Here is a 26,904-nt window from a genome sequence, read left to right as displayed (position 1 = left end):
ACGGCAGAAATAGGAGGGGTGGTGGTACCTACCCGTGTGTGTCCACAAGAGGTCCTACCACCAGTAAAGATGTCAACTGCTCATGTGTTGTGTTAACGACATTGGGAAGATCTTCCACCGAGCGGATGAAATTCCTCGGTAGACCGACGGTCGAAATGTTTCTGTACATGACTTGTATATATCGATGGGTGAAAGGCGATTTGATTTAAGTGACATTTTTGCAACTTGATGGCAGAAATAGGCAGGAAGGTACCTACCCGTGCGGACTCACAAGAGGTCCTACCACAAGTAAATATAGATATATTTTTGATTTAAAGAAAATGGGGTTTGTTCCAGGTAAGTTAGCTCCTCGTCACCAGCAGATAGTGTCGCGGCTAACGGCGTCTGCGGCGCCCCGCAGTGCCCGCACGCTCCCCGGGGTCGGCGCGGCGCGGGACCTCCTCGCCGCCTGTCTGCGGACCGAGCCCAGGGCAAGACCCACTGCTGCAGCGCTCTTGAGGCACAAGTATGTTTTTTCTCGCGTTTCCGATCCGGTGGTAGATTCTGCGAAGCATTGCTCTTGCTACGGTCAGTGTTAGCATCACTCCGGCTTGAGCCCCGTGAGCTCACCTACTAGCTAAGGTTACGCTGAAATAGCCTCTCAAGGCTATCAGCTTAGGTAGGAAAAAAACATATTTTTTCTATGCGTGATTTGAACTACCAGTAATGTTACGACTTTTTGGCGGGAACGCGAGGAGTGAAGTTGTGTGATTTCTTTTGTTTTGTCTATTTAGTGTTTCTTCAGGCTTAAGCGGTGGTTTATTAACTGTATAGTATCTGTGAAAGTGCACAAATGTGGGAAAATTAAACAAAGCCACTGAACGTGACTTCTCGGGATCCTCCAAAAAGTCCACTGAAAAAGTTTCAGTAAATTACCACCATTTTACTGAAATTATAATTCATACCATATCATCTCATCTCCTTTCATTTCATTTCATTTCATTTCATATTATTATTTTTCGTAAAAATAAGAATATAAATTAAAATAAGACTTGACCTAAAGGTTTTAGTTACCAGGTCATAAAATCCCTTAAAAAAACAGTAATGTTACTTTTTTCCTACCTAAGCTGATAGCCTTGAGACGCTATTTTAGCTTCGCCTTGTCGTGTAGGTGAGCTCACGGGGCTCAAACCGGGAGTGTTGCTAACACTGGCTCTAGCAAGAGCAGTGCTTCGCAGAATCTACCATCGGATCGGAAACGCGACCCACTGATAAGATCCGACGAGAAACTCAGTGAGATGTGGTTGTGTGGTTAATTATACGTCACTCGATGCGACGTTGTCTTCTAGTCTCTTTTGTAATGACCGAGATTTCAGTACTGAATAGTTCTTGTGGCAATGGAAGACTAAGAAGGCTGTCTGTTTGTTTCTATTAGTGTCGCTTTTTCGTTTCATTAAAATGGCCCTAAAGAAGTTTCTGTGTATACAAAAGTAACTCAACGCTTGGCAGAGTGGGGTTTGATCTTATAATAGGCTAGACGCCTTAACAAAATATAATTCAAGTGATTTTCTGGATTAAGTGAAAAATGATTTGAATCTATTACAGGTATTTCGCATTGGACGGATTCGCGGACAATTTCAACGCGGAACTCAGAAAGAAACTAGGGAAGCAAACGGACGTATGTGTGATGTTATTTTCAAAATTATTCATTCATTCATATTTGCTGATATGAACAAAAAAAAAGCAATAAACGGAAAGTTTGTGAAACTTAATGAAAATTATTTAGCAACAAATCATTTACGTGCTATTTATTATACCGGCTACATTCACAGAATGTGTTGTTGTAGTAATTGGGACACAAATATCTTTAATTTTCAAACTCAAGACCGTAATTGCTACACATAAGCTTTTTATAAAGTCGATTTCGACTAGTTCGAGCTTACCTAGAATTTAATTCGTAATTCATTTATTTTTAGTGATGTTGAATGTTTTAATGGTGTTGTCTGAGAAGGCATATGAGTGTACGGCTCGCCTGAATAGTAACGGATGCTCTTGTCTAAAAAATAACAAGCTTTATAGTACATAGTAAAATATATATATATTTTTTATTTATTGCCTAGCTATGTGGACGAGCTCACAGCCCACCTGGTGTTAAGTGGTTACTGGAACCCATAGACATCTACAACGTAAATGCGCCACACGCCTTGAGATATAAGTTCTAAGGTCTCAGTATAGTTACAACGGCTGCCCCACCCTTCAAACCGAAACGCATTACTGCTTCACGGCAGAAATAGGTGGGGTGGTGGTACCAACCCGTGCGGACTCACAAGAGGTCCTACCACCAGTAATTACACAAATTATAATTTTGCGGGTTTGATTTTTATTACACGATGTTATTCCTTCACCGTGGAAGTCAATCGTGAACAATTGTTAAATACGTATTTCATTAGAGAAATTGGTACCCGCCTGCGGGATTCGAACACCGGTGCATCGCTACATACGAATGCACCGCACGTCTTATCCTTTAGGCCACGACGACTTCAAATAGTAAGTAGCATAGTAAATAGTAAGTAGCATAAAATTGGAACGGAGTTCCTTAACGCAACTTGACTGATATAAGTCGTCACGTAATGAATAATCGTTCTATCCACGCCTCATAGTTTACCATTCGGTCACAATTTTTTTTTTTTTATAATAAATGTTTTTCTTTTTCGTTTATTTCATTGCAGACTCCGCCGTCGCAGCAGAGCACAGCACGAGTGTTCGGGAAACCGAGACATCAATGGACATTGAATGTTATACCGGTAAGTTTTATTCCAGAGGTTGCCAGCATAAATCAGTAAAGTAACTCACAGCTTGATCATTGATGTCCTCGTGGCGTAAAGGATAAAGTGGATCGAATCCCACAGTCAGGTACAATTTTATACAGTGAACTGCGTATTTAGAGCGTGTTTGCGAGTGAAGGAATAGTTCGTGCAATAAAGACGAAGCCCGCAAAAATTACATTTTACGTAATTAGGGGTGGTAGGGCATTTTCTGAACCCGCACGGATAAGAACCACTGCCACTATTTCTGCTGTTGCGGCTTGAAGCGTGGGCCAGCAAACTGAGAATTAAATTCGCACGGTGCGTAGAGGTATTTACGCTGCTGCTGTCCATGGGCTCTAGAAACCACTAGACCCCTCAAGTTCCGTGAGGTCCTCTACCCTTAAAAGCAATATAAATATCATACACCTACGGTTGTGTGTCGCTGAACATTTTGACATAAATGGAGATGTAATTTCCGTTGCTTTCGTATATATAAGGGTTTTCTTCCCACCTTTAAGTGGTGAAGGGCGAATACATAAACTCCCCACATTTAAAATATTAAATACATTGAATAAAAATGATAACGCTATACTCCATTCCAATTACGCTGTCCCTTTTGACACTTCTTAGAACGTAACTCTCCACGTTGCGCTTAATTTGAAATAATAATCATTTTTTGTTCATGGTCGTAAATCATCATTTAAAAAATACACAATCAATCTAAATCGTTATACAGTTAAGTCACACACACACAATAACATAGTAATAACGTCTGTCAAATGGGACTTCGTAATTGGAATGGAGTATAAATATTATTAATTCATAACGTAAACTATTGTTTAACTGGTTCTCAGCACGATTTTTGTATTTTTTGAGTTCTTTATATTATATTGGAGTATTCATATCGTCATGACCATATTGTGTAGACTCGCAGACCAGTCTTAACTCTAAGCTTTCGCGTCTTATCTATATTACACACACTATTAATCAACGGATTCTTACTAGAATATCTGTGGATATACTAGACTAATCTAGGTAGACTCTACACTAGTCTACCCCGTGAGCACATTGAAATATCTCGATCTCATTAAATTTGAAAATCGTTGTCAGAACAATAGGCAGCGGTCGAATGCTCGACTATCTACAAGGGCAAGAAAAAAAACACGTGTGGCACTCGAGGACTGCCGCGGTAAAGCTATTGCATAGCATTTTTCATCAACTTATGCAATTATAATTAGACAATAAGACTTTAATGCTAAAACAATAAACAATAAGACCACGCTATATTTATAAACATTAACAAAAGCAAAACATTAACTGTCCCCTTCACACTCATGAGCTAGACCACGCGAGAAAGAGATGGGTAGACTTTTCATGATGCGCATGCAGTGCGACGTCACGCCGCGTGCTTATTCACAACACAAGCGCAACGTGTGAATGTGTTGAACGCGAGCTACATGGTAGGCGGAGTGGGGGTGTTAGGTTTTATTTTCGTTACGGAATTTCTTGATTCGGTCGATAACCTAACCAGCGATAAAAGCTATGCAATAGCTTAAAATGTATATAAAAGAACTCGTTGAATAATGCGTGTAATATAGACAGACGTGAAAGTTTAAGACAGTAAAATTATTAATCCAATTAAATGTAACCATTACTATACTAACAGGATCATACTAGGTCACGTACGGACAGTACAGCGGGAGAATCTCTGATTGACTACAATTATACGCCTAGTGAGTGTTCATTACAATTATTTTTTTATACACGCAGTAAGTACTTTAGAAGTAAGTTTAGCTTTAGTATGTTTTTTTATTTTTATTTTTATTTTTTTTTATTGCTTAGATGTGTGGACGAGCTCACAGCCCACCTGGTGTTAAGTGGTTACTGAAGCCCATAGACATCCACAACGTAAATGCGCCACACACCTTGAGATATAGTTCTAAGGTCTCAGTATAGTCACAACGGCTGCCCCAGCCTTCAAACCCAAACGCATTACTGCTTCACGGCAGAAATAGGCGGGGCGGTGGTACCTACCCGTGCGGACTCACAAGAGGTCCTACCACCAGTAATGTACTTAAATTGAAATATTCTCGTCCGTGATCATTAGTAATTAAAATTCATACGATAATTTTATTGTATTTTCGGCGATTAGAAGTGGAAAATTATTAGACAAATAGCTTCGATACATACTACATTTGATTTGCTTAAGGTATTTGATTTCAACAATATTTTTTATTAAGTTAGAGGTAGCGCGGACAATAGTTGATATTAAGTGAAATCATAACAATTCAAATAACCAATGTAATATGCAGATAGGTATGGAACTGCCGTACTGCAGTTACGGAACTAAATAGCCCACTGAGTTTCTCGCCGGCTACGCGGATCTTCTCAATGGGTCGCGTTTCCGATCCGGTGGTAGATTCTGCGAAGCACGGCTCTTGCTAGGGTTCGTGTTAGCAAAACTGTTAGGTTTAAGCCCCGTGAGCTCACCTACTCGCCCGATGACGCTGATATGGTCTCTCAAGACCATCAGCTTAGGTAGGAAAAAAAAAGGAACTAAGTTGATTATCTTTGGCTCTAACAACCATTCTGTCCAACGATTGAGCAAATAATAAACCGAATTCAGCGCTTGTTCGCATAGGAATTAGACATCATTTACTACCGGCAGTAAAATGGACTAATGGTATTTTCGTTTCTCATTAAATAGACCCAGATACGCAAATGGAAACATCGACGAACGAGAAGAAATCTCAACAGAATTTGAATGCACAGAATCTAGAGAACGAGGTAAGAAAAGCGAGTAACACGCTTACTGCGGGATGCGGTTATAATTGGCTGTAAAGCTCTGAAAAAATACCTTTATGTCATTGGACAGTTGCAAACTGTTTTCTCTTTTTTCGTTAATAATATATTAATTCTTCAAATATAAAGTTTTTAACAGGCTTGTTTAAAAATTTAAGCAATTCTTTAGTCACAAAACGCTTCATGAATACCGGCGTCATAGTTTTGTGGTATTGTGAGGGTCTACGGATGTAAAACGAATGGGTTTATTTCTGTACTTTATTTTATTTTTAAAACCTATAATAATATATGGTACGATAAAGCTAATTGAAGCGTAAATCTAAATAAGCCTGCAGTTGTCCCATTTGTGCTCTATTGGGAATAGATTGAAACAGGAGGAGAAGCACCATATAACTTTTAGAAACCTATGGTTTTTTTCTTAAAGTTGTAAGGAACATTGTGTACAAACTCAGCAGTTTTGTCTTGTTTATTCGTGCGCACATGGCTTATCACATCATTACGGATCCTCGCGATCCACTAACGGTGCTTTTAGGTACCTCAAGCACAAGTCACCGTCCTCGCCGAACCCGTTGCTTGCGGCGAAGGGCTCGACGAGTAATAGACATAGCCTACTGAGTTTCTCGCCGGGTCTGCTCAGTGTGTCGCGTTTCCGGTCCAGTGGTAGATTCTACGAAACATTGCTCCTGTTAGAGGGCCAGTGTTAGCAACACTCCCGGTTTGAGCCCCGTGAGCTCACCTACACGTTAGGGCAAAGCTGAAATAGCTTCTCAAGGCTATCAGCAAAAAAATGGCTTATATTACAAGCCAGATTTTTTACTTGTTGTTATTTATCGTTTATCTTTTTTGCTTGTAATGCATATTGTGTGCATAATAAAAACATGAGAATGAATAGGTCATTAAAATTACTCTTTTTTTTTTTATTGCTTAGATGGGTGGACGAGCTCACAGCTCACCTGGTGTTAAATTGTTACTGGAGCCCATAGACATTTACCCACCTTGAGATATAAGGTCTCAAGTATAGTTACAACGGCTGCCCCACCGTTCAAGCCGAAAAACTGGGTCCTCTTGTTCTTAAAGGGGTGCTTAAGGCATGTTAACTCGATCAATTGGCTCGTTATTTTAGCTGCAGGTAATGCAAGAGTCTGTGAGTGTGGTACTGCCAGCCCCGGCGCGTCCCGCACCGCCGCGCTCTCTAGCGCGCGCCCTCAACGAGACATTTCAGGTAAAACTCATTCATATTATTGCCAGATACTGTTCATAACAGAGCCCATATCTATACTGTCCTAGAAACAGTTTAGAAACAGAAACAGAACGGTGTCCTAGAAAGTATGGATAATCTTAAAACACCTCATAGTAGAGCCATTGCGGACATATATTAAAAAAAAAAGTTCAGGTAGTACCCAAATTGCATATTTAAAAATAAATTTGATATTCTGCATACTACTGTGCGTTTCTGGAATATACAACAGCTACAAATAAATGAAATCCATAGGCTTTTTGGTATTATAATATTCTACATGGACTATACTAAGGAATACGCAGGAAATCGTATGAGGAGCTAGTGTAATCTATAATACTTACTATATAAATCTACAGTGGTTTATACGGATGCTCCGTTATAACTACTGAACCGTAGATCCGATTTACTTGAAACTCGGTATCCATGTAGCAAATACATGCACTTAATGCATAGGATATGAGTGTTGAACTCCCTACACCAGTTGCGGGGGCGCTAATGATGAGAATCTTTGTGGGGGTGAGAAATAATCATGTTGATATAAATGCCGTCACTAATTTTGAAACGTGACGTTGAAACAATCGAATGCTTGGCGGCATAAATAGGCAGGATGCAGTCCTCTACCGTTCCGGGGCTGGGATAAGAATTTCATACGATTTACTTTTTAAAAAATCCGAATTTGCCACGGCCTAAAGGATAAAAAGCCCGGTCTATCCGTTCCAAGTAGTTATTTCACTCCAAACCAATTTTCGTAGTGAAATAAGAGCTTTATATGTGTTCACGAACGACTTTCCGATTTGAAGGGTTACAGTACACGACTCAAATTGACCTCATGTCTTAAGCTGAATGGCGGTATTGAGATGGTGATGTCTATAGATTTCTGTTACTAACATCAGATGTGGGTGAGTAGTGTCCAACACTTAAGACTATAAAAAGAAAATGTAATAAATTTTTTTTATTAATTGTTTAGATGCGTGGACGAGCTCACAGCCCACCTGGTGTTAAGTGGTTACTGGAGCCCATAGACATCCACAACGTAAATGCGCCACCCACCTTGAGATACAAGTTCTAAGGTCTCAAGTATAGTTATATCTGTTCGTAGCCTACTGAGTTTCTCGTCGGATCTTCTCAGTGGGTCGCGTTTCCGATTCGGTGGTAGATTTTGCGAAGCACTGCTCTTGCTAGGACCAGTGTTAGCAACACTCCCGGTTTGAGTCCCGTGAGCTCACCTACTAGCTCGGTGAATCTAGAATAACCACTCGAGGTTACTAGAATAAGTAGGCAAAAAAGAAATTCTTAGGTGTTGTGATTTTTCAAATGACTCGTATTCATTACAGACCTTTCCGGTACCGGTCAGCACGTATCCGAGGACACCCTACATAAAAAAGTCAGTACTTTCAATTTGTTTTTTTTTTTGTTGAATCCAAAAATACTTTTGCGAGCAAAATGATTTGAGAAAATGTATGATGACGTAATCGGAGGCAATTAAAAAAAAATATCGGTCTTGCGCGTATCGGGCAACGGACAACTTATTGGTCGTTTAGAAGTAGACTTTAAATCGTATAATAAAATGTAGCATAGCCCAACTCTTGTATTTTATTAATTACGGAACCCTCTTTATCACCTTTTTGCTTTATTTATTTCGAGAAAGATTCAAAGGTAGTGCTTAATTTCATAAACATAGTCGGTGGGTAGCTATGCTTTTATATAAGAGAAAAAAATTAATTAACTCGACGATTAATCAAAACGTTTAATTACGCAATCATTTTCCAATGCAAACCGTTCTTACAACTGATAAGTTTAGAAAAAATAACATTTCATACTTTTTTTTTCCGATTTTCACAAGTCGTCCTTAAACGATAATGAAATCAACTTTTACGATTTAATCCTGCATTTATTTTTGTTGTAATATTAGTTTCGATCTTTGGAACACTTTATAGTTTTCTTTAGTTTATAGTAATTTTCCTATTACTCTGCACTATGTCTTCTTTTCTGTGTGTACGTAAATAAATAAATAAATAAATAAAATAGTTATCGTTCTCGGTGGTAGACTCAGCGAAGCACTACCTACTCTTGGTACGGCACTGGCCTCACGGTCTCCACTGACTCAGTGAATAGCTCAAATGGCCCTTAAGGCTACCAAAAAAAATATTAGATAGCGTGGTCATGGACAACTGAAATAATATAACGTCGGAGATAATGTAATGGCAATAATAAATACGAGATTATGTCGTAACAGCAGTTTCAATCATATAATTTGTGATGTACAGAGTGAACAATAAGTTAATCATGGACGAGGATCTCCTCCGAGGGCGCGCCCTCGCCAAGAAAACAAACAAGAAATGTGCTCCTGAAATCTCTCTGCCGTACGTCGCTGGAGGTAATTTATAGTTTATATTTTAAACGAGATAAAAATAACACGAGCATTTGAATTTATTCTAATATTATATACGTCTTCTAATTAGATATCTCTTCAACTTGTTTACAACTGCAATAACTATAAATTATGGAGGGTAGAGGTAAGGAGAACCGTCTGTGTGTAAAAAATGTCCGTTAAAATCTGCTAAATAAGGGTGGCGCTACAGTAGCAACCGGGTAAATTTTAAAAAAGGCGCTGAAAGTTATTAGACTTAGATAGAGAAATAAAAAAGGACGAAAGAACTGTAAGCACTACAATATCACAAAAGGTATTTTATTTAAAGTTGATAAGAATATGCAATCGATGTCTCCACATTTTACTACAACAATAATTTTAGGTTGTTTTGACGAAATTAGTTTACCTTACGAAACCTACCTTTACGAAAGGAGCAATTGAAGTTGCCAGGTCTTCTATTGCATTGTAAGAGTTCATAAAATCAGATTAGATCATAATTATCCATAACACGTATATAAAATTTAGTAAGAAATTTCAGCAAGCAACAGTCCCGTTAAAAAAGTGAAGAAGCCGCACCCTGCGCATGCCGCCTCCAAGTCTTACGAGCTCTGGGAGCACGCGGTGAGTAAAATCGCTGATATATATTTTTTAAATAATTCAAGTTTACATTCGACATTAATTAAAAATGAAATATTTGAAGGATCGTTCATTTTACATTATGTATTTAGCCTTATCAACATATGATTTTTGATGATTTGTTTTGCCCCGCAGCGTAATGGTGTCGATTTAGTTGTGAACGCGCGAACTCCAACCAATCTACCGTACATGTGACTGCCAATAAAGATCAAGAAGATTTTTTACAAATTGCCGTCTTTAAACCTATATAGTTGATGTTCTTTTATCATAGTTTTTTTTTTTTGTAATTTATTTTATGGGATCTGTGCAACAGAAGCTTTTGCCTCCTATTATTGTCAAGTTTTAAAACAATATTTGCTTTATAAAATGCTACTCTATTTTGTTCCGATTTTTTCACTATAAATTATATCGCGTAAGAAATACAAAAAGTACCTACATAATTTTACAAATAAAAATACGATAAACTAAAAGTAACCTAAAATATATTTACTCTTGGTTTAAACTTGTCTAAAAACGTGTATATTTTCTAAAGGCGCCGTAAAGGAAGTAATTATCTTTATTGTTATTACATAATATATTTATTTATTTAGTATTTATTGTCATTTAAATTTATTATATTTTTCCATGACCTACGCAAATTCCCTGGACACACCATAAATTTTTTCAGTACATAATAGTACACAGCTAACGGTGTATCATTATTTTCAGTTTAAATAAAGGATGTGTATCCGTTGTATTTTGCTTAATTGAAAAGGTGGAAAAATAACAAAACGAGCGGCACAAAGCTGTGCTCAACACCGGCCAATAGTACAATTATTGTCAAATGTCAATTACACATTAGACAGACTGACAAAATGTACAATGTACAAACGTGTGACGGCGTGGGATTCTAAATGAAACGTACTCACCGTATTATAGACAGTGTGTCCCAGTAGAGCTATTGGGAATCAAAATTAAAAATAAATAAATAAATCTTAGGTAGTGGTCAAATTAATATAAAAATTAAAAATAAAGAAAAATACCAAATTGCATGATTAAAATTTAAGTTCAGATTAACTTTTATAAAAAACTAGCCATACTCACCCGCTTCGCTGGGAATTTAAAATTAACATTATTATTTATTGTCATTATTATTAGGGAGTCCAACTCTCATATAAATATTAGCCTATTTGTTAAGTACATGTATTTTTTACATGGATACCAAGTTTCAAGTCAATTGGATGCATGGTTCAGTAGTTATAACGGAACATCCGTAAAAACCACTGTAGATTTATATAGTAGGTATTATAGATTACACTAGCTACTCATACGATTTCCTGCGTATTCCGATTATAACACCAAAAAGCCTATGGATTTCATTTATTTGTAGCTGTTGTATATTCCACAAACGCACAGCAGTATGCAAAATATCAACTTTATTTTTAAATATGCAATTTGGGTACTACCTGAACTTTTTTTTTGTCGCCAATGGCTCTACTATGAGGTTTTTTAAGATTATCCATACTTTCTGGGACACCCTGTATGTACACAACGTTCAACATAGAACGCTACACTGAATAGTAACAACATACATTAATTTAATGCAAAAAAAAAATTTTTTAATGCAAAAAATATAATAATGAGATCGCGTTAATTTCCGTTGTTTTATGGAAACGTTACAAAGTTTGGTCGCTTGGCTATTGAAATTGCCAAAATTTTTTTAAATATTGAATGAATTTTTGTAGTATTGTTTGTTATTATTAGAATTGTCGAGTGGATGAATAAATGTTTGTAAATATTGTATAGTGTACGTTTTTACACGGAATTATAATAAATAATTTATAAATTCTCTTATTAGTTTTATTGAAATTACCTTGAATAATTACGATAATATTGAGGTGTGCCGAGGTTACATGCTTGGCTACGATTTTTTGTTTTTATTCCAACATCTGAAAGGATCTAAGGCCAGTGAAGGGAGCCTACTGAGTTTTTCGCCGGGTCTTCTCAAAGTGTTGCGATTTAGTGGTAGATTCTGCAAAGCACTGCTCTTGCTAGGGCCAATGTTAGCAACATCTCCTAGTTTTAAGCCCTGAGAGCTCACCTATAAGCTAGCTAGGGTAACGCTGATAATAAATAGCCTCTCAAGGATACCAGCACGGGTAGGGGAAAAAAGCCGCTTTCGAGAGCCCATTGAGTTTCTTGCCGGATCTTCTCAGTGGGTCACGCTTCCGATCCCATGGAAGATTCTGCGAAGCACGGCTCTTGCTAGGGTTCGTGTTAGCAACGTCGTCAGGTTTGAGTCCCGTGAGATCACCTACTAGTTAAGGTTACACTGAAATAGCCTCTCAAGGCTATCAGCTTAGGTAGGGAAAAAAGTTATATAGGCACTAGAGTTGCGTATGTATTGCGGTTGTTATAGAAATTCTAAAGTACACAGCGATTTTTTTTGCCACGTCTCATCCAGCTTTTAAATGAACTCCCCTCCACGGTGTTTCCCGAGCGTTATGACATGTCTCCAAACGAGGCTTGTTGAAGAGTACTTGACGATAAGCAGCCCGCTTGGTTCTGCCCTTGGCATTGGTGACGTCACTCATGAAGCCATTCATGAGTTTCAGTTCAAAGCTTAAGGACAGCTGTTTAACACAATTGAGATGCCGACCTCACGTCTGAAGCACTAGAGACAAGCCGTGAGCTAGTCTAGCGCGTAGCTTATTCTCAAATAAAACAAATCTAATTAATTTTAATATCTTTTTATTATTCAAGTTGGCAGTTAACGACTAAATACAAAGTCATAGACTAAAAGCTATCTATAAACGACAGACAAATGGCATACATTACGTTTTAAATGTAATCATAGAATCGGGTTGCTGATTCGAGCGTCAGCGTCATCGCTGACTGATCAGCTTCGAGCGATGCTGATGTGACAAAAACATGAACGAGCAACAACGCGGAAGTGCGCTTATGAGCTATAAAGAATTTTGACCGATTTTAAAAAATCTTTGTTCGCTTTGGTTTCAAATAGTTTCAAAGTTTGCAATCCACTAGAAGTACCTATAATATTTGGCGAATTTATAATTGCACTGTCGAGTGAAAAAACATTGTTTTTAGGTTATTACTTTTAAGTAATCGTCCTTGAAGATGCGATTTCCAAAGAATTACATGCGTTATATATTATCAAAAGGCATTATGACGTCATTGCGACTGCATGGGTGTGCGAAAGAGATAGCGGATATTAAAAATATACTAGGTCGCCTGGACTTATATCGTTTCATTGTATTCACTTAATAGTGTGATTTAAAAAATTTACAACTAAGTTCATATTGGTTTTTTTAAGTTTTATGTGTTAGGCAATATATTTCTAAATATTAAGTTTGAGTGTTTGAATACCATTCCTAATACTGAGATATATTTTATTTTAAATTGTTTTTATGGAAATACCTTTATTTAAAGTGCAGCAAAATTTATATTAACTAATTATTAAATTTAATAAGGACTATTAAAAATACGTTACAGTAATTTGTTAATATGAGTTCGTAATATAAAATATGTTTTAAAGTAATATTAAAACCCTAAAATCGGAAGCGCCACTATCACAAAGCAAAAATCGATTATTATTTTCACATTCGATTATTATAGAAAATAAATGTAATTGAAGGTATAATTTTAAAATTCCTATTTTTAATTTAACTTAATTTAAAAAATGCTCTCAACTTATTATTTTAATGATTTATTATTTACAATGTTTTTTTTTTATTTAGACACCTTTGCCAAAATATAGTCTGATTTTTTTTTAAAGTATACAGTATTTTTTGGCGGAGAAATCAAACTATAATTCGAATTTGTATCATTAATATAATTATTTTTAATAGGCTGAAGTACCTACAATGAGTACAGTGGGCAGAAGGAATATTGTTCGCAAATAATGTCAGAATTTTAATTTATTTTAGATTTTAACGAAAACTACCTTGGGGCTTAGGAATTTATGTACACTTGAAGACTATTCAACTGCTGTTTGATTATAATGGTTACATTTTGTATTTGTTTATACATATAGTATAATACTTATAGAATAATATTTAAATTAATGTGAGTGAAACTTATAAACTAAATTAATACATGACTGATAGTTATAACTGGTCCCTATTGTGCAATACACGATCAGTTTTGACACTAGTAACCTTTTTTGACAGTTTGTGACAGCCCTAATATTTTTTAGAATTGGAATTCGATTTAAAGTTTACAAGAAGCATTATGTATGATGTGTTTGGTAGTTTTCCAATGACAGCACAAGAGCGCATTATGCGGCATAATGCTCAACGTTGAATGTTCCAACTACAGCAACGCTTCGCACAATCGAGCACTCTCATAAGTACTGCTCTCGCGTGATACTCGCAATCGATACCGACTCAGTGACAGAAAATTGACAAGTGTTTTTTCTTTAAGTTGGCATTGATCGAAATTTTGTTTATATTATCGTTAGTAATATTATTTAATGTTGAAAAAAATTGTAAGGCTTTCGTTTCGTCGTAGTTTCTTAGAAATAATCAATGTTAATTAAAACTGTGCTAACTTAGCGCACTCTGCTGATGCATTTGAAAACTAATTCACGTTCCGATTAAGCTTCAGCATAATTCGGCATTGTGCGTCACTGAGTCGCATTATGATCTGTAATTGGAAAACTACCATAGACAATATTATATTTTCAATAGAATCGATTCCGTTGATGGATTGATTTGGATTAATTGTTCGACCAAGCGGACGTCCTGAGATCAACCTATTGTTAACAGATTACAGAACCTGAACAATGCTATATATGTATAATGTATATAGATCACATTAGAAACGATCTCATCTGTATTGTTTAGGCCAATCCTTCTGAAAAGCCAAACGAACATGATTAAGAGCTCTTCATGATAGTACTGTTTAGTAAATAAACGAATTCACTATAATAACATATCGACGCTTGAAAGTCAAAAATTGACTAAGCGAAAATAACTGCTTTGTACAGTAATAAATGATAGGCAATAACCATATTCGACGTGGAAAAAATATATATTTCTAGGTCTATTAAAATCATTTCAATCCTACAGATACCAGCTAGATTCTACTACAGCTGGATTCGTTAAAATAAATTTTGTTTTCATGTATTTCAACTTTAAATTAATCTGCTGTAAATTTCACACATTGTCGCTTAGTCACGTTTGCCTTTCAAGCGTCGATATATACTTTTTTTTTTTTAATTTGATTATATTTTTGGCATTTCTCGTTACATCAATTCGGTAGCGAATTCAAAATAGATTTTTTTTTATATGACGAATCATTTTGGAGCGCCATGCTTACTTGTCAAGCTAAACTGATCGTGTGCGACTGATGCTGTCTATAGTTTATTCTGTGGAGAGACAAGCCGGTGCTTCGGCCGGTCTGCACGCAGTAACGAGGAGTTCACCTCCACTCTCGGTGATGGTCACCGTTCTGTGGTAATTGATGAGATCGGCTGAAATGTGAAAAAAAAATCGTTCGTGAGTTTTGTATAGTATAACGTTTTTAAATTATATATGTTTTCAGTTAATATTTAGTACCTTTAGTATAATTTTAAAAGAATTTACAATACATTGCTTCGGTTGTCTCGTGATTAATAATCTTGATTACTGTATCATGGGGTTCGTATTTGATTCACGGTCAAAGCTAAAACATTATATTAGGATGGTGTTACAGAGATAGATAGGTGTTTTTGCAACTGAAAGCAGAACACACAGCCGACTTCAATAGTAAATGATTTCAATGGTCTTGGTAATCCGAGGCCATTGAAATCATTCCTGATAATTCAGGAAAAAATCCCAGCAGTGGTCTCTTAAGGTTTCTTTATTGAAGTGAAACTTCTTTAGGCGCATGAGGGTAAAATTTTTACAGAACGTCACGCAGGTATGCAACGGAAGTGGCATCAAACTACTATTTAAATTAAGTACTTGTCAAATGTCAGTAGTAGTAGTTGTTGTATTTTTCCAACTGGAAAGGCAAATGTATCATACCATACAGCCTAATATTTTATAATTTTTTTGTGAAAAATGTTAATAGGAATTGAAATGAAGTGAAAAGAATTTGGAACATTAATCAAATAGCATGAAATTAAATTAGTCAATTCAATTGGCAAAATATTAGTCATTTACAATTTAGAAATCTAAACATAATGTGACTGTCATCACTGAGGTTTGAGATTGACATTTGACAGACTTTTGGCGGAAACATATCTTCCTTTTCCCTTCCTTTAAGTCTCGAAAATCTAAAGTTTTAGATTTGTATAAATATAAGCAAGACTTATAAATTAGTTCGCCTAAAAAGTTTCACTTCTGACATGTGTACTTTGTACGCACGCACTTTTTTTATTTTTTTATTCTTTCCTACCTAAGCTGAGCGCCTTGAGAGGCTATATCAGCGTAACCTTAACTAGTAGGTGAGCTCACGCGGCTCCAACCTGACGACGTTGCTAACACGAACCCTAGCAAGAGCCGTGCTTCGCAGAATCTACCACCGGATCGGAAACGCGACCCGCGAGAAGATCCGGCAAGAAACTCAGTGGGCTGTGTCTGAGGGTTAATTTACTCGGCGAGCCCTTCGTCGCAAGCGGCGGGTTCGACGAGAACGGTGACCGGTGCTTGAGGTACCTAAAAGAACCGTTAGTGGATCGGGAGGATACGAAATGACGTGTTCGACTAACCGAGAGTCCGATGGTCCCGTCGCTTGGTCCCGAGCAGGCGGTAGTGCTCGCCGGCCGCCACCAGGTAGTGCTTGCAGCGCGCGGCGCCGCGGTACGACACCGCGTACCCCCACACGCGCTCCGACACGCGCACCAGGAAGCTGCCCGGCGCGGCGCCCGACAGGATCGACTCGGCCTCGGACCGACTGATCAGACCTGCGGACGAGGTTCGGAACGGTCATCCAAACGCCGCAATGTATGCAGCCAGCCATGTATTGCGTATTATAGTGCGCGCTGAACTAGTTGGCCGCGCCTTAGGTGGTGGCAGGGGTGAGGGGGCGGGTTGCCTACTGCTCGTAACGCACAGTGATGACTTAATAAAATGAATAAATGAACTAATAATTAATAAAAAACAATTGAACTTTTAGAATTTTATATTGTACCTATCTAATCATATTAAAATTAACTGTAAAATAAACCAAAAACAAATTAAGTATATGATATTATTCTAATATATTTTTATGATATATGAGAGGCAAGTTGTTGCTGAGATCAAGATGGGTTTAATTATACTTCTATGGTTAGAGGTCTCGTATTGGACGTCGTAACGTGGGCCACGTTACGATCCAACGAGGTGGACCGATGATCTGGTCAAAGGTTGAAATTAAAAACAAATGTTACTATTACTAACCGTGAAACCATTCCACTGGTTTATTGTTCTCTTCGAGTCCGACTCCTCGAGGCAGCTCCTGGGTTCTGAACCATTCCAGCACCGCCTCCCTGCTCGGTGGCTTACCAGCTATACATGAAAACAAATGGTTTTATCCAGAAATGAATCTTCGATGTTTCAACCGTTCCATATATGAAACAATATTATGGTCACAATATTGTTGGTAAATTTCACAATTTATTTTCGTCTTTTGAGCTTATAAGGCGGAGTCGACACCAATTAGTTAGGGTCGGTATTCATGTCGCAGTTTTAATCTAAAATTGACTTGTAATACCATCGATTAGAATGTTCTTTATTTAGAAAAATTCAATTATATATTGATTTTTGACTGCAATTAAATTTCAATACTGAAATAAATCATCATTCTCCTGCCCTTCTCCCGGTCACTTGGGGTCAGCACAACATAATTTCTCCTTCCACACTTCTCTATCATATACCATTCCTTCGCTCACTCCCCTCTTACCCATATCGTCTTTCACGCAATCCATCCATTTCTTTTTAGATCTACCTCTTCTTCTATATCTTTCCACATTCATAGTTAACACTCTTACCAACCTCATTTTCATTTCGTCTCATCACATGTCCATACCATCCCAAACGCGCACTTCTCAACTTCTCTGTCACTTTCAGACTCCCTCTAATACTGAAATAAATACACGACAATAAACGAAATAGATATATAAAATGAAGGGATTCATACCTTGTGAAGCATCAGTGATGGTTGTGTCTGCAAAGTCTGTGCTGCGTCTATGGGCTTCCCTGGCGACACGAGCTATCTCCCTCATATTCGCTTCGGCTTCTTTTGCCTTGCGTTCTGGAAATAAAAATAAATTTAATTAAGTATTGATTTAAAGGACCTGATGAAGGACTAATATGAGGAAAGGGTGTCTTAAAATAATTTCAATGGGTTGTGTGAGAGAAGATATTATACGAGAGAAGGATGTGAGTGCTGAGATGACGTATGATATGGGATAACAAGAACTGTGAGATTAACAGTATTAAGATTGTAAATATACATAATTAATACTGGCTACAAGTTTAAAATTCGACCTTAATCATTAACACCTCAAGACTTAGATTCCTACATTCCATTTATTGGATGTTTTTCTTAAGATTTGTTATTGAGATATTAAAGAATTAATAACTAATATTAAACCAAAGAACTCTTGATAGAAAAATACCAAGAAAAACAGAGAACACTATACATTGCATACATAGACTACCAAAAGGCATTTGACACAGTGTCACATGATAGTGTATGGAAGTCTTTAAAAAACCAAGGGGTGAATGATAAATATATACAGATAATTAAAAACATTTATAAAACTAATACAAGCAGAATAAAACTAGAATCTATAGGCCCAAGATTTCCTATCAAAAGAGGTGTAAGACAGGGAGACCCCATGTCTCCAAGAATTTTCATTGCCATACTTGAATCAATATTTAGACAGCTAGATTGGAAAAACCTCGGCTTAAATATTGAAGGTAAATATTTGACTCATCTCCGCTTTGCAGACGACTTAGTAGTGCTGGCAGAATCAAGTTCAGAACTTCAATACATGGTTGAGTCTCTGCACAAAGCCAGCATTAAAGTAGGCTTAGAAATGAATACAACAAAAACTATGGTAATGACAAATAGTGCTAGAAAGAAAATAACAGTCGGAAACGAACTATTGAAATACACAGACCACTATATTTACTTAGGAAAACAGATCAGCTTTGAAAGAAAAAGCAATGAGATGGAGATTGGAAGAAGAATCCAACACACCTGGAACAAGTACTGGAATTTACGTGAAGTATTTAAAAGTACGTTGCCAATATACTTAAAAACCAAGGTTCTAAATTCCTGCATTCTACCATGCTTGACTTATGGCTGCCAAACTTGGAAGTTTACATCAAAGGCCAATAATCTAATAGTAAGCTGCCAACGAGGAATGGAGCGAAGTCTGCTGAATATAAGAAAGATTCAAAAAATCAGACACACAACAATCAGAGAAAAAACAAAATCTATAGATGCTCTTGAATATGCCAGAAACTTGAAGTGGAAGTGGGCTGGTCATGTAGCCAGACTTAAGGACCAGAGATGGACTGCAAGAATAACTGCATGGGAAGGGCCACAAGGGAAAAGAAAAAAGGGTCGCCCGATATCAAAATGGGAGGATGATATAAAAGCTATTGCTGGCCCTCGATGGAGACAGGTAGCCCAAAATAGAACCAAATGGAAGGACTTGGAGGAGGCCTTCACCATGTTTAATGGGTTCCTGCCAAACATAAGTGAAGAAAATTAAAATTATTATATGTATACCTATTTACTTTGTATTTTAGCAGGAAATAAAAGGCTTTTTATTTTATTTTATTTTATTTTATAATTAACCAAAGAATATACTGATGACAAATAACATTCGTCAATAGCTTCTAAACATATAAAAAAGGAAATATAATTAAAACATGTTTAACCGTTTAATTCTCTCGCGCTTTATATTATTATTTCGGACGTTAACGAAGAGAATTATAAAAAAAACAGAAGTGACATTTATGATTTAACTGTTTTTTTTTTTATGAAGTTCGTGTCTCTTTATTTATAGATCTATAGTGAGCTTTGCATAAAATGCACAGTTTTCAAAATTGAATTAATCGCAATAACACAAACAACTATTTGAAGCCATTTAACGAACGGGTCAGAGCATAAATAAAATAGTCGAGACAAGATCGGAATTGACAATCTTATGATCGCTTTGATGATCACAATGCAGCGAATTTCCGATCATTGATTGACTGGAAATTACCAGAAAGGAGGCAAGAATCTTCTTCTTTTTCTCCACCTTGTCCCACTAGGTGGGGTCGGCACAGCTAATTTTTGTCTTCCATTCTCTTCTATCAGCCGTCATCTCAACACTCACGCCTCTCTCTCTCATATCGTCATTCACACATTCCATCCATGTCTTCTTCGGTCGACCTCTTCCCCCTCTACCTTGCATTACCATTTCCATACATCTCCTCCAGAATAAGATTGCAAATGCATTGCAATATCCTAAAATGATAATATTGATGTTTCCGCATCACAGCGTCTTATGTTGCAGGTATGTACGATCTGGAGCAAGGTTGCTTTCGAGATAAAACTGTCAAAACATGTATCTTCAAAATTCACCTTGGACTTAATACTTTCTTATGTGTACTAAAAATATAAAAAGGCAGATGAGAATGGATATTCGCAAACAGAAACTATTGTAACTTGGTGGACTTATTAGAAAAGAATTGCTATTTTTGGAGGGAATTATGTTTGTGAAGGGTAGGATTTCCATTGAAAATGGGTCTTTGTACGATATTTTTTTATTGCTTAGATGGGTGGACGAGCTCACAGCCCACCTGGTGTTAAGTGATTACTGGAGCCCATAGACGTCTACAACGTAAATGCGCCAACCCCCTTGAGATATAAGTTCTAAGGTCTCGGTATAGTTACAACGGCTGCCCCACCCTTCAAACCGAAACGCATTACTGCTGTAATAAAGACTGTGAATCTCTTTGAGTTCACACGTTTCTTGGAAGATAAAAGACCAAAGTGCCTTCGATCAATAAAAGCCTTATCATGTAACATCTAAGGTTTATAGTTTTATGTAGTTGACGATATTTCTCGGAAAGTACAAAATCAATCTTCGCGATTAGCTGTGACAGAAACATAACGTTTGATTTCCATCAAACTGTCTGTATTGAAATCATGTTACTATTTTATATCATCTATACTAATATAAAAACCTACAGTAGTTATTACGGATATTCCGTTATAACTACTGAACCGTGCATCCGATTGACTTGAAACTTGGTATCCATGTAGAAAATAAATGTACTTAATGGATAGGTTAAGATTTATATGAGTGTTAGACTCCCTAATCGTGACAATAAATAATAATGTTAATTTTAAATGCCCAGCGAAGTGGGCGAGTACAGCTAGTTTTATATAATTTCATCTTTATATTGTGCAGTAAAATCGTCTGCCATCAAGCTCTTGATGAATATAGATTAGATAGATATAGTATTTTATTACTAACGTCGGTTAGGTATATAGCATAGGTAAAAGTATAGATTATTCTAATACGAATAATAAATTCTAATAGAACTAATCTAATAGAACTTATATCTCAAGGTGGGTGGCGCATTTACGTTGTAGATGTTTAAGGGCTCTAGTAACCACTTAACACCAGGTGGGATGTGAGCTCGTCCACCCATATAAACAATAAAAATAAACACAGCCCACTGAGATTCTCGCCGAATCTTCTCAATGGGTCGCTATTCCGACCCGGTGGTAGATTCTGCGAAGCACGGCTCTTACTAGGGTCAGTGTTAGCAACACTCCGATTTGAGCCCCGTGAGCTCACCTACACACGTTAGGGTGAAGCTGAAATAGCCTCTCAAGGCTATCAGCCTAGGGAAGTAAAACTACACTACGCGATTCACTCACCTTGTTCCCTCCAGGCGGCCTCGTCGTCGTGCGCGTGTAGTTGCGCATCGCGTAATGTCTTCGCTCTCCTGGCCCGGATCCCGCGCAGGATATCCCCGGCCCGGGCGGCCGCCACGCGACGCTCCCACGCCGCCACCCGGTGACTCACGCATTCGTTGTTCGGGAGGCCTAAATCCTGTTATAAATACAAATTAAATAACAATTAAAAAAAAAAAAACAAAAAAAATACGCTCTTATAAAAAATAGAAAATAAATTTGAATTAAGAATAGTGTAAGAAAAAAAGGAAAATTGTAAAAAAAGCGTGGGGTGCATGGTGTCAGTAGTTATAAATATTTTATGAATAGATATGAGTAAAAGGGTTATTTTGATAATATCCTGAAAAGTATAGTTACAACGGCTGCCCCACCCTTCAAACCGAAACGCATTACTACTTCACGGCAGAAATAGGCAGACATATTGCCAACTATCTTCAATTTAATCTTCACTGCACGCAATGTAACATTCATAAAAACACGCGAGCTCAATGACCTTCCGCTAGACGGAAGAGCGTCGACCTTTGCTTTAGAATGCGGGTCCACAAAAAATTAACTTAAACTACGCCATTTATTCTAAGCAAAGTCGAATTAAGCTCTGGTCCATAATTCTCTGTTCAGGTTTAAGAATAGAGTCCGTACGGTTGTATGACATAAGTTCGTGTGCAGTGAACCGATTGAATAGGATTAATCGACTATGATTTATTTTACAGTGGGCCGATACATATGTAACAAATTGGGCAAAGGTTTTTTTTTTAACGCTGGGGAATCCATTTACGGATACCCGGTCAAGGGGGTTAACGAACCGGGTTATGTCGGACTCCGGCGCCTCCCGAGAGAAAGAGGGAGACGAGGATGGCCAAGGTCCTCCACCTCCCCGTATTCCTCGCAGGAGACCACGCCTTGAAAAAGGCGCGCGAGGCACTCGCCCCGCAAAATCAACTACCGACTAAGCCCCATCGAGCTCCACCACACCGGCTACACCAGCCCTACGGTACTGCAGTGCGCGCCGAAAAGTTGACCTTAAGGTATAATTTAGCGGAAAAAAAGAAGCTGGGTCCTATTTACGAGAGAAACGATGCACCAAAGCTGATAGCCTTGAGAGGTTATATCAGCGTCGCCTTAACTATTAGGTGAGCTCACGGGGCTCAAACCTGATGACGTTGCTAACTAGGGGCTTGCTAGGGGCAAGAGCCGTGCTTCGCAGAATCTACCACCGGATCGGAAACGCGACCCACCGAGAATATCCAGCGAGAAACTCAGTGGGCTGTGTCTGAGGGTTTACTCGTCGAGCACTTCATCGCAAGCGACGGGTTCGACGAGAACGATGACCGGTGCTTGAAGTACCTAGAAGCACCGTTAGTGGATCAGGAGGATCCGAAATGACGTCCAAATGTACTAGCTAACCTGCAAAACATCCCTTTTCCCTTCGATAAAATTGAAATGCAATGTGTTCTTGTTCAGGTCCAGTTTCATGTTGTCCTCGTTTCTTAGGTCCTCCTTCTCCGAGATCTTCACCTCGGGCTCCAGCGCCTCGATGCGCTGCCGGAGCTCGTCGACTGTGCAGTAGATCTCCAGGTCGTCCAGCGGGTCTATGCTTTTTGGTGAAAGGTCGAATTTCTGTAAATAAAACAACTTATTCTGAAGTTACAACTGACCGATATCAATGAAGATTGATAAAAGTACATCGAAGTATATATCGGTGGAAAGATAGCTAACACAAGGCATTATTAGACAATTGCCTGACTCGTGCCAATATCATTTTCATGATAAGCCTATACATTATATATACAAGTTTCGAACAACAGCATTCGGACCGTCGGTCTACAGAATATTTTCGACCGATCTCGATAAAAGATCTTCCCTTTGAAAGGAAACAATGAAACTTCACATGTTCGTATTTAAAAAGTATGTCGTCTGTCTCTTTCTAAAACGCGATTTACCTGCAGCACACATCGCCGCGCATAAATGCGCCACCCACCTTGAGATACAAGTTCTAAGGTCTCAAGTATAGTAACGACGGCTGCCCCACCCTTCAAACCGAAACGCATTACTGCTTCACGGCAGAAATAGGCAGGGTGGTGGTACCCACCCGCGCGGACTCACAAGAGGTCGTACGAGGTAATCTTTTTTTTTATTGCTTAGGTGGGTGGACGAGCTCACGGCCCACATGATGTTAAGTGGTTAATAGAGCCCATAGACATCTACAACGTAAATGCGCTACTCACCTTGAGATATGAATTCTAAGGTCTCAGTATAGTTAAAACGGCAGAAATAGGCAGGATGGTGGTACCTACCCGTGCGGACTCACAAGATGTCCTAGCACCAGTAAATGTGACAAAGTCCTAATTGTATAGTACAACGGCTGCCCCAATTTACCCCAGATTAGAGCAGGAGATCTTTGGTGGTGGGTTTATAACCTACCTCCAGTAGAGCAGTTCGACAAACCTATTACACTACACTATTAAATCTTTCCATAACCGATCCTGTAGACTGAATGGTAAACAGTCGACGTCGCCCAAAGCACCCGTGCGGACTCTCAAGACATCCTACCACTAGTTGTAAACGGTCGTGACTGATCACGTTAACTTTGCTTATGATAAACGCATTTCAGATATTATGCTGACCTGTTCCAAGCTGTCTAGAGGTTTGTAGTCGATAAGCTGTGTGAGTTCCTTCTCGACGGACTTCCTGAGCTGGTGCGCCTCCTCACGAGCCTGGGCGAGGGCGCGCTGCCTCGCTTCCTCCGCTAGGATGCTCTCTATTGACTTGTCGTCTGGATGTTCACCCATAACCCAAACCTGAAGCAGATCGTTTAACAAATTATAGCCTCGCTTTAGATTACTGGTCGTAGGACCTATTGTGCACAGTGAGGTACCACCACCCTGCCGTGAAGCAGTAATGCGTTTCGGTTTAAGGGGTGGGGCAGTCGTTGTAACTATACTGAGACCTTAGAGTTCGTATCTCGAGGTGGGTGGCGGCATTTACGTCGTAGATGTCTATGGGCTCTGGTAACCACTTGACACCAGGTGGGCTGTGAGCTCGTCCACCCATCTATGCAATAAAATAAAATAAATAATAAAGATTCAATTTTATTTTAGAGTGCTTTTAACACGTCTATATTCATTAAATATATTAATAAAAACAAATAAGACATGAAAGAGACACATTTCATTATTGAGTAACTTAAAATTGTACTTTAATGAAACATAAAATTAAAAACCAGCCTTAAGATATTAGCTGCTTTCTAACCCAGTTAATATAATTTAGCTAAGTTATATTATCTTGCATAACATCGCTCTTAGCTTTGAGTCTGATAACTATATCTTGCATAGTATCACTCTTTAATAGGTATATAGGTAAAATATAAGGGAATTAAAGTATAAGTATAAGAAGGGAACAGAAACGAATATTAAATAATTATGGAAAACGAAACATGAATCCAACATTACAAATAGTAAAAAAAAAGATAATTGGAAAAATAGCAAAATAGCCTAAAAAATGTCCCTGACAATTACTCGTCAGGGGAACGCGCAATATATTATAAAAAAAAAAAAAAAAGTATCACTCTTAACTTTGGGTCGGCCTGAAAATTATAAATCGGTAAAACTTAAGATTTCCATACCCATGGTTCGCCGTCTTCTCCTTTAAGGAACTGGACCTGCTTCTTCCCGTTCTTCTGGAACTTAGGCTGGATGTCGTCCTTGCTGATTTTATCGTCCCAGGCCTGCCATCTTCGTACCTGAAATATAAGGGTAATTAATTTGCATCCTTCTCCTTCGGTCGTGCTTCGCATGTCCGAGGGTCGTGACCAGCTCCACTAGTTTCATCTTCACGATGCTGTGTCGTCTCCTGTCTTAGACTTGTCGGAAAGCATCGATTTTGGCAGAAATTAGCGAGTACCCACCCGCACGCAAAAAAAAACACAACACTTTACACATGTTATTTTGGGTGTACGGTGTCTGGTGTAGTTGTAGACAACAAAGCTAATGCGTCTGTCCACCTTGGGACATCAGGTCTATGCCTCAATTATATAACGACTGTACCGCCTTCAGATAGCTTTGCACCAGAAATAGGTAAGATTGTGGCACCTAACCGTGCAGGCTTATAATCCGTCATGCCAACAGTTTTTTTTAAACTACCTATCTAAGCTGGTAGCCTAGAGAAGTTATGTCAACGTAACCCTAATGTGTAGGTAAGCTTTCGGAGCTCAAACTTGGAGGCGTTGCAAACACTAGCCCTAGCAAAAGCAGTCCTTCCCAGAATCTACCACTAAATGGGAAACGCGACCCACTGAGAAGATCCGGCGAGAAACTCAGTGGGCTGTATCTATGGGTTAGTTTACTAGCCGAGCACTTTGTTGCAACCGAGGGGTTCGACGAGAAAGCCAACAGTAAATGCTATTGGATGAAGTTGGTATACTAATCAGAGGCGTCCTGTTTTCCGGTGAATCTGTCGGTATGGTTTACAACCCCCACGGGAAATGGTGGGCTGATGTTTTTCTATACTAAAACCGCACATCAATAATCACATCGCAACTACTATCGTATATAATTTCAGATGGACCTGAGGGAGTCTGTTTATAGTCCCTTCTTTATTTCGCGGGAAAATTGTGTTTTTGGATCACTCGTAATTAACACCACAGTTAAAACAATAGGAGTTTTATTGTTGCAGCGGCTTACACAGTTCTAAGTTATACACTTTTTTTTTTTTCGTCTTAAGTATTTTCGGCGGTAAAAAGGTCCCGTGTCACATGAATATCTTCTTTTTTCCACCTCTCGTGCGTTTCGGCTTACGCATCATATAAAGGTGCGTTCTTAAACTCCACAGACCGTTAATTCGTCAATCGAAACGAAAACAATTCGAACGAAATAAAAACAATTACGTATGTAACCTAATCATTTTGAAAAGTCCTTTGGACGCATAGAACCTCAACAAATCAATTATTAACACAGAGTAAACGCTACCGGTCATCGTGCGTAGTGAGATATTAAATAAACGTTCACTCGATCATGTTGAAAGTATTATTGAAATGTGAAGAAAAAAATAAATGACCTCGTACCAGAATTGAAAGATTATTTATTTATTATTTTGGATTATTTTGGAGGTCTTTCCAGTTTCACAAGGACAGGTGGGCGAGCAAGGGCTTAGCCAGAAGGGGCGGGATTTGCTAACAG

The 26,904-nt window shown here is 38.2% G+C and overlaps 2 protein-coding genes across 6 annotated transcripts in view; one reads left to right on the top strand and one right to left on the bottom strand.

Annotated features, from left to right (window-relative positions):
- The window catches only part of LOC101741709 (cyclin-dependent kinase-like 4), a 36,963-nt gene extending 25,300 nt beyond the window's left edge, over window positions 1-11,663 (top strand). The window contains exons 7-17 of one of the 2 annotated variants that reach the window (XR_002430293.3): window positions 337-505; window positions 1,585-1,657; window positions 2,709-2,783; window positions 4,453-4,519; window positions 5,494-5,573; window positions 6,712-6,810; window positions 8,163-8,212; window positions 9,096-9,205; window positions 9,738-9,820; window positions 9,971-10,381; window positions 10,544-11,663. Coding sequence is in view for 1 of the 2 variants with exons in the window: in XM_004924365.4 (XP_004924422.1) it covers window positions 337-505; window positions 1,585-1,657; window positions 2,709-2,783; window positions 4,453-4,519; window positions 5,494-5,573; window positions 6,712-6,810; window positions 8,163-8,212; window positions 9,096-9,205; window positions 9,738-9,820; window positions 9,971-10,030 (866 nt within the window). In the remaining variant the exon portion in view is untranslated. Of the gene's footprint in view, window positions 1-336; window positions 506-1,584; window positions 1,658-2,708; window positions 2,784-4,452; window positions 4,520-5,493; window positions 5,574-6,711; window positions 6,811-8,162; window positions 8,213-9,095; window positions 9,206-9,737; window positions 9,821-9,970 lie in introns of both variants that reach the window. The other variant, XM_004924365.4, reaches the window with a different exon arrangement.
- An 885-nt stretch (window positions 11,664-12,548) lies between these two features.
- Window positions 12,549-26,904, bottom strand: part of LOC101741857 (SH2 domain-containing protein 4B) — a 96,007-nt gene continuing 81,651 nt past the window's right edge. For all 4 annotated transcript variants that reach the window (XM_012688864.4, XM_038018447.2, XM_004924366.4 and 1 more), the window contains 8 exons: window positions 25,353-25,469; window positions 24,355-24,528; window positions 23,135-23,347; window positions 21,695-21,869; window positions 17,939-18,052; window positions 17,200-17,307; window positions 16,530-16,724; window positions 12,549-15,308 (listed from right to left, as the gene is read on the bottom strand). In XM_012688864.4, the coding sequence (XP_012544318.1) occupies window positions 15,199-15,308; window positions 16,530-16,724; window positions 17,200-17,307; window positions 17,939-18,052; window positions 21,695-21,869; window positions 23,135-23,347; window positions 24,355-24,528; window positions 25,353-25,469 (1,206 nt within the window). In that variant the 3' untranslated portion in view covers window positions 12,549-15,198. The remainder of the gene's footprint in view (window positions 15,309-16,529; window positions 16,725-17,199; window positions 17,308-17,938; window positions 18,053-21,694; window positions 21,870-23,134; window positions 23,348-24,354; window positions 24,529-25,352; window positions 25,470-26,904) is intronic.

The sequence above is a fragment of the Bombyx mori genome, chromosome 3 (genome assembly GCF_030269925.1).
Source record: "Bombyx mori chromosome 3, ASM3026992v2".
NCBI classification, from domain to species: Eukaryota; Metazoa; Arthropoda; class Insecta; order Lepidoptera; family Bombycidae; genus Bombyx; species Bombyx mori.
The sequence above is the reverse complement of the archived record's forward strand: the minus strand, read 5'-3'. Positions and strand labels throughout refer to the sequence as shown.